Below are 8896 nucleotides of genomic sequence, written 5' to 3' on the forward strand. Positions count from 1 at the left end.
CAAAAGATTTTCTCGTTTTACTATTAGTTCATCATTAAACTAAGAAATTGGAGCTTTATTATGAGTTCGTGAATTTTTTTATTAAAAAATAAATTTCAGTTAACTTTGCATACATTTCGGTAATAAATTAAGCTAATTCTGTAGTTGTTTTGAGAGAAATAACTGAAACCCAGTCATCGTTATTTAATGACTGTTTTAACATCAGGATGACATTACTTGTTACATAATATGTCTTCTGTATGTATTAAAACTATGACTTTTTTCAAATTTAGTTTTTAAGAAGAGAAAGATAATCAGAAATACATGGGTTCACAATTTCACAACCAACTATCTCTCTGCTTATGTTTGTTAAGATGTTATCTAAACAAGTTGCTGATCTAGTTGCAATTCTAGTAAATTCATTAATATGTATGGTTAAGCCAAAAGTAGAAATTAGATGACGGAAACTGTTCAGTTCATAAAAAGCTTTTTGAAATCAATGTTGAAATCTCCAATTATTATCATTTCTCTAAGAAATTAGCAGAGCACTTGAGTATTGCTGATTTGTAATTGTTAAATTTTCACGTGTCTCTAATATACCCTTGATTTGCTTTCCATCATTTTTAGCGACGGAATTTGGAGGATGACCGGCAACACCGCTTTGCTTGTTTGTATTTGGCATATATTTAACCTTCAAATTTTCTGGGTTTTGTAGCAAATTTATAATATAATCCTGATTACTAATCGTTCGTTCTAGTTCCCTGATAATACGTTTTGAAGCGTCTAATTGAATGTTTGCGATTTTGAGATCATATTTTAATGTTAAATGACTTTTCGCTTTGGCATGGTCAGTTACAAAAGTATCACGTATGTCAGTAATTGCGTCAAGGAACTTGGTACTTTGATCACTTTCCACATACTTTACCACTTTATCACTTAATTTGATGTCCAAAGGCACTTTCTTCTCCATTATTATCCTAATTGAATTACTTTTATTTAATTTATTTAATTATTTGTTGACTTCATCAACTGCTGCCATGCTGCCAATTCAAATGTATGTATATTTACTAAAAAGATTCACCCTTAATTTAGATACACCCAATATATGCACTTTTTTCATATCTGTCATTGTCTTCTGTTAGATTATTTTTAAATTTACTTGTCGTGTTTTTTAAACCGTTTCACGATATTGAGGATGCGATATAGAACTGTCAGAAGAAAAGAAAAGTATCTTAGACTAACATCAAAATATTTATATCTTCAGTGATATTAATATGTATTTATTTTTTTACAGTGAATGTTTTGCTAGTATGCTTTGGCAGTATGCTGGTTTGGACTTCCCCAGTAGTACCAAAATTACAATCCAATGACACTCTAGTCAATCCAATAGGAAGACCGCTCACTGTATGGGAACTTTCAATTCTCACCGCAACCTATCCATTGGGCTTAGTCACAGGCACAGTATTAATTGGAAAAGTACCAGACCTTATTGGAAGAAAACGGACTCTAATCTGTATTTCAACTGGTGTTTTCATCTCCGCTATCGGTCTATACCTTGCGAAAAACATTTACACTTTACTTATCTTTAAATACACTATATCAGTAAGTTTAGGTGGTGGACCAGTTTTAATACCCACTTATACATCGGAAATTGCTGAAGACCATAATCGAGGTCGTTTGGGATTTTTCATGACCTTTGGAATAATATTTGGCGAGTTATACGCAAACATTATTGGCGCTGTGACTTCTGTTAGTATTTTTTCTTTACTTTGCGGAATACCCGCACTATTGTGTCTTATGTGTTGTACGTACTTGCCTGAATCCCCAGAATATTTGTTAATGAAGGGAAGAAAAGATGAGGCTATCTTAGCACTTGGGAAATTAAGAAAACACAAACTCATTACGGATATCGAGAATGAGTGTTTGGATACACAGAATATGGTCAAAAGTGATTGTTTACCAAAGACAAGTTTTTTACAGCGCATAAGGGAAGATATGGGTGTTAGAAAGGGATTTTATCTTGCAGCTACAGTTTTAATCATTCAAAATTCTGCAGGGCCGAATATAGTAGCAGCTTTCCTTAATCCAATTTTAAGTGAAGCTGTACCAGAAGTAAATGGAAATATTTTGTCGGTACTAGTTGTAAGTATCAAATTTAGTGCCGCGTTTGTGGGTACATATATTGTTGAGCAAGTAGGACGCAGAGTTTTGATTTTAATGGCAACTTTTGTCTGTGGTATTTCGATGTTTGTTTTGGGATTTTATTTTTATTTTCAACAAAACAGTTATGAAATACCTTATGCTGTTAAAATAGTACCAGTGCTTTGCCTTATTTGCTTTGTTATAGTATTTGCTATTGGTCTTAGCTGCATACCTTATACTTTAGTAGCTGAGTTACTTCCTAGTGACATAAGATCTGTAGGTAGTAGCATCTGTCAATTTTTTGGAGACATTTGCGCTATTTCTACGTCATTTGCATATCCTCTTGCTGCTGACTATTTTGGAGAACATTACTGTATGTTTTTCTTCAGTATTGTTAATTTAATTGGTTGTACTGTTTTATATTTTTTCCTACCAGAGACAAAGGGGAAGAGTTTCCTAGAAATAAAGAATATGTTAAGTAACTAAAACTATTATTCTAATGTTTTTAATGATTAATTTGGTAATAAATATTACGTAGTTAAAAAGTCAATAACTTACTCTTTTTGATCCCATAATTTCATCATCATTTGTAACATTTAAATTGAATACGTGTGGCGGTATATACTGTTATACGATTTTCTATTTTATATTTTGCAAAGCATTTTTAAAATAATTTATTTTTATTTCATTTGATTTAACAACGATAGTGTTAGCGAGCCAAGGGTTTTATTAACTTTTATTATATTTAGGTCTCATTTAGTTTTATAGAAACCCCTGTAAGGACCATAAGCTGAACATGTATACACTCTACTTATCTGATTTACATGTAGGATTAATTAGAATTTTCTCTGATTTATTATTATCACAGATTGTTGTGATGGTCGCCATAATTTCGCCAACATTTTTCTTCATTACTCTTAGGACGTTACTTAGATACTTGTAGGTCTGATTAACAATTTAATATCTTGATTTGGTTGTAGTAGTAGCATTCCTATCTATTAGTTATTTTTGGTACTACATTCCTATCTTTTAGTTCATTACCCAGTATTTAAATTTGTCTACACTTTAGATTATGTATTTTCCAATTTTTATAAAATCTCACTTGTGTTCGTTTCTTCAGATTTCGTCTCAAGAACAATTTAACGTATACTTTGTTTTTTCTATATTAATTTATACATTATCTGTAAGAGATTTTATTGCTTGTTCTAAATTTTTATTACCAGTTGTTTATAATGGACGATCTAAGCTCTGACGTCACAATGAGCGGAAGTTTTAAAAACCTTTTCAAACATTTCTAATTTCTTTGTATTTGTCCCATAATAATTTGGAAATATTGATTATTTAAATTTTTTGAAGAACTAATATGGACTTTTCGTTATGAACATTTATTCTGTGCGATTGGTCCATCTTGCTTTATGGCATGGAAACGTGGACTTTGAAAAAAACATCTATCAACAAACTTGAAGCATTTGAAATGTGGTCATTAAGAAGAATGATGCGCATACCTTGGGTGGATAGAGTTCGAAACGATGACGTCCTTAAAAGAGCCGGAGTGGAAAGAGAACTCTTTAAATTAATTAAAAAACGCAAGATTGGTTACCTTGGGCACATATTGAGAGGAGCAAAATATGAAATACCACAGTTAATCCTACAAGGGAAGATCGAAGGTAGGAGAGGAGCCGGCCGCAAACAATTATCCTGGTTAAGAAATATTAAAGAATGGACAGGAATACACAATACAGGCGAGCTGTGTCACGCCGCCAAGAACAGAATTCTAGTAATGAGATGAGATTCTACGCACTTTGGTGTATGGCATGTTAAGAAGAAGAAGGTATTATTTGTTGTTTGCGAATTTGTGAGGTAAGAATATCAAAGCATTAAGGTATTTACTATGAATGTTCATATTTTAAGGTTACGTTATTGTTTGATTAAAACTCTAATTATTTTTTACTGTATTTCAAGGTATTTTGTTGTTGTTTTTAGGTATTCAGATTATTTCAAAATGAATCAATAAATCATTTAATTTATTTTCGAAGTTAAAAAATATTTAAGTTAATGTTTTATTCGTTTTTAAATCCTAGTAATTTTATCCCCTAAAAGACTAAATATATTCGTTTTTTGTAGTTTAAATAGTTTATAGTAGTTTTTTGTCATTACTGAAAGATTCAGTAATACAGGAGATATCTTCAACATAAACTCAAAAACTATTGCAACATTCAAAAAATATTTTTTTAAACACTCGTTATGGTAATTTAATAGAAAGTTTTCCACAGACTGTTATATTATAACGTAAACTATAGGAAAACTTAGAGCTTTAGTCTTTTACAGGATAAAATCACTGGCAACAAAAAAGAATAAAACATTAATTTAAATATTTTTCAACGTCGCTAATAAATTCAATGATTTATTGATTTATTTTGAAATAACCCTGATAAAATTAACAACAAAATACCTTGAAATCCAGTAAAAAATAATTAATATTTTAATCAAACAATTACATAACCCTAAAATATGAACATTCATAGTAAATATCCTAACACTTTGATATTCTTACCTCACGAATTAACGAACAATAAATAATACCAAATGCACAGAACGAACTTTCATAGCCAAAAGTCCTTATTTACTCTTCAAACAAAAAAGAAAAAACAATATTTTTAACTTCTTATGGTACAAATAGGTACACAAAAATTAAAAATGTTTGGAAAGGTTTTTAAAATCCCCGTCGATTATAAGGTTCGAAATTATTAGATTTGAGATACAGGCAACTAATATATTATATAATATATGAAAACGCAACTATGATGGTACAACTAGACGAAAATACAAATCTGGTCCCCATTAGGAAAGCCGTTAGACAAGGCGACGTAATATCACTAAAGCTTTATAATCTAGCCCTAGAAGACGTCTTAAAAACTACAAATTGGCTAATATATGGCATCAATGGTAATGGAAATGAGTTAAACCACCTCAGATTCGCTGACGACATCGTGATTATGTGGAGCACATTCGAGGAATTACAAATTGTAATGAAAAAACTGACAGACAGCTCCCAATATATCGGCCTTAAAATGAATATGATAAAAACAAAAACAATGACAAAAACACAAACGACCCCAGACGTATAAATGGCAGTGAGATAGAACAAGTCCAAGAATATATCAACCTAGGTCAAATTCTGAAACTTGACAAAGAGAACCAAAGTGCCGTAATCACTATAAAAAAAACTGGAATAGACACAATGAGGAGCAAAGTGTTTAACCTGTGCATACTTTCTATCATTACACAATGGATGTTAAAAGTGGACCCCAACCAAGGCAAGAATAAATAATAAACAAGCCAGAAGGGCAGTGGAAAACTCAATGTTAGGTAAACGACTATCACATTTAAAGAGGAACGATTTTTTAACATAAAAAACAAAAGTTAAAGACATCACGACAAAAATTCCAAATTCAAATGGATCTTCGAAGGTCATAGTTCTAATCAAAAATATCAAGATTGAAATTCCATAATACAACGTTGGTGACATTAAAAAAGTAGATGACCAAAAGAAAGACCACAGATGAGATTGCTGGACAACATAAAAGAACAGCCGGAACAAATTGGAAGTACAGTGTTGCTCAGGATATAGATCGACGGAAGGAGTTGGGTAAGGCTTATGTCCGAAAATGAACGATAAAAGGCTAAAAAGAAGAAAAAAAGTAATATCCACAAGGAAACTAAATTCCTGTAGCTGGCTGTATACCACGTATCACAATTTTTCTTATTGTCAATTTAAAAAGTAATATATCAAAAAATGTGTAAGAGGCTACAAATATAGTATAGTATGATCTATGTAGTTTTCATTGCAATTTCCCTTAGTCTGATTTTTTTTATTAATATTTTTGATTTTCCTGAATAACTGTTATCTACTTATTTATAAAAGTTAACGTTTTCTGAAAATCTGTAAATAGTAGATGCAAATTTATTTATTTATTTAAAAATACACCTCTACTTCAATATACATTATAATTTAAAATAGCTCGTAAAAGTAGCTACACACTTAAAAAGTAATATATCATTTATTAATTAACAAAATGAATGATAATAATAATAATCATTGGTCAACTAAAATTAATTTTTTGTGTGACATGGATTAAAAATGGTGTTGATTATGTAGAATATCATTAGAAAGCCTAAAGTAAACTTAAATTTTTTCAATCACCCATACTTTATTTGCTACGAGGAAGGTTAGAGCGGTAATCTGCCAGCAGACTTGGACTTTGTTTACCTTGGTAACGGTTTTCCATGTCTACAACGTCTTGGTGGAACCATTCTCTATGTTCATCAGTTAAGCACGTAAATTTTCTGGAAAGAAATTCAGATGAGCATCCAGAAGGTAAAGTTTTATACACATGTTCCATTTCGTTTCTCTGTAGGCAGTATGTTATTCAGCGATAAGATCTTTGTAATTATCAACTTTGACATTGCGAAGAAAATTGGGCACAAGTATTTTAAAAGCTCTGTATTAATAAACTAAATTCGGCCTGATGGAGTTTTAAGGAACATTCTGGTTCTTGAAATAGCGGATCACTGTATATTTCCTCTTCTAATTGTATATCACTAGATGGAAGCTGGAAACTTTCAAGTTCTTCTTCAGCATTTAATGGTATTAGTATAAAAACATGTTTGCTTTGTTTAACGGGGCGAGATAGCTGATGGTAAATAGGGATACTGCATAGCATTCTTGGACTTCATTGCTAAGCTTTAAATCTTCGTGAGACAAAAGTAACAATCTATAAAATGGGCTGTATAACATGAGACCTGTAGGTTTTCTCCATATCATTGGTACTGCAAAGAGTATTCAACGTTTTGTAGCTTTTAACCCAGCAGTTAATATTGTTACACAAGTCTTACAAATATATGAGAATATACTTTAACTCCGAACTAAAGATTGTAAGCTCTACATACAAGTGGGGTGAGAGTAAGTTTTTGCTCAGACATACAGGAAAAACTGATATCCTGATTTTTTTGGTTTGTTGGTAATTTATAATCAATCATAATATACTTATATAAATTAACAAAACAAATGTAAAACACAAACTCTTAACTACGTTTCATGCCACGACAATAGAAAATGTACTAACTTTATATGATGATAAATACCTACAAATATATAAAGCCGGATGTACTGTGTACATCTTGCATATAATAGAAATAAACAATCAATGTGTAATTGATGGCGCGGCCAATATTGATATCTCACTTATCTACCTATTTTCAAGATATAATTACTGGTTACTTAAGATTCGTGGGCGATAAACAAAATATATATATATATATATATATATATATATATATATATATATATATATATTAGATTTGAGTTTCTTGAACCGTACTATATTTAATATAAATTTGGTATTAACTAGATTTTAATTTCCATTGCAATCAACATTTCGGCAGGAAACCCTTGCCTTTGTCAAGATTCTAAAATTGTACATGTATAAGACAATCAGCTATTGTAAAAAATGTATATATATATATATGACTTACCAAAACGTAAAACGGGACACAGACATTAATGAACTGACACAATAAATAAAAGTTGATATCTAATATCTTATGGTTTACTGTCATTAGTATATAATTATTTTTATATGAGCGTATCATCGATGGTTTCGAAAAAGGTAAAGTGGAGATATGTTCTGACTTAAAGAGATTTTTATGGTGTTATATTTATTATTATTTAAATCAGATTAAAATATATTTTATTTAGGTTTTGTGTATCTTTTTTGTCATTTATTGCGTTGGTATTTCTTTTTATTTCTATTTATTCGTATATCTCCCTCTTCTTTTTGTTTTGTTCTGTTTTTAAAATTTTGATGTTTTCAAAATCAAATTTATGCTTCTTCTCACTTTCATGTTTTGTGAGCGCAGTGACGTTGTTCTTGTCATATTTGTGAGAGCGAATTCTGGATTGAAGCAGTTGACTAGTTTGACCGATATAGACACCTTCACAGTTAGTACATGGTATTTCGTAAACAACATGTGATTTTTTAAGTTTTGGAGTTTGTATTTTTAGTTTTGTGAAATATTTATTTAAAATGTTGTTGCTTTTGTGGACCACTGTTATATTATGTTTGGCTAAAAGATTTGTTAATTGTTCGGATAAACCTTTTATACATGGAAGAGTTGTGTAATTAGTTTTGATGCTGTTGGGTTTGTTGTTATTTGTGTTGTTATAAAATTTATTAAGTCTTGATTTGAAAATAGTTTAGATTAGATGTTCGGGATATGCGTTCTTTAGAAGGGCATCTTTTGCTTTTTTTATTGCAGTTGGTCTATATTTTGGATCTGTTAGTTGTATAGATTTATCTGCAAGACTTATAATTACAGACTTCTTATGGGAAAATGGATGATGAGAATTGTAGTTAAGATATCGTGAAGACCATGTTTTTTTTGTAAACCACATGGTTTTTACTATATTGTTTATGCGATGTAAGGTGATATCCAGAAAATTTATTTTATTATTTTGTTAAATTTCTATAGTAAAATTTAGTTTTAGATGGTAACTGTTGAAAATATCTAAAATTTCGGTTATTTTATTTGTTGGAATAGCACAGATACAGTCATCGATATAGCGGTTAGAGAATGGTATATTTAAATCTAAATGACTCATGACAGATTTTTCTAAGTCTTCCAGAACCAGTTGGGCAATGACACTAGAAATACTTGCACCCATTGCACATCCATCCATTTGTTGGTATATTTCGTCCTTAAAGTGTGTTGAGTT

General features: G+C 30.5%; 1 protein-coding gene across 1 annotated transcript in view; it reads left to right on the plus strand.

Moving 5' to 3' along the window:
* LOC140452874 (facilitated trehalose transporter Tret1-like) overlaps window positions 1–5953 on the plus strand; it is a 35834-nt gene extending 29881 nt beyond the window's left edge. The window contains exon 2 of the mRNA XM_072547210.1: window positions 1274–5953. Coding sequence (XP_072403311.1) covers window positions 1274–2607 — 1334 coding nt within the window. The 3' untranslated portion in view covers window positions 2608–5953. The remainder of the gene's footprint in view (window positions 1–1273) is intronic.
* Window positions 5954–8896: the final 2943 nt, after the last annotated feature.

This window comes from Diabrotica undecimpunctata, chromosome 1, assembly GCF_040954645.1.
Source record: "Diabrotica undecimpunctata isolate CICGRU chromosome 1, icDiaUnde3, whole genome shotgun sequence".
Taxonomy (NCBI): Eukaryota; Metazoa; Arthropoda; class Insecta; order Coleoptera; family Chrysomelidae; genus Diabrotica; species Diabrotica undecimpunctata.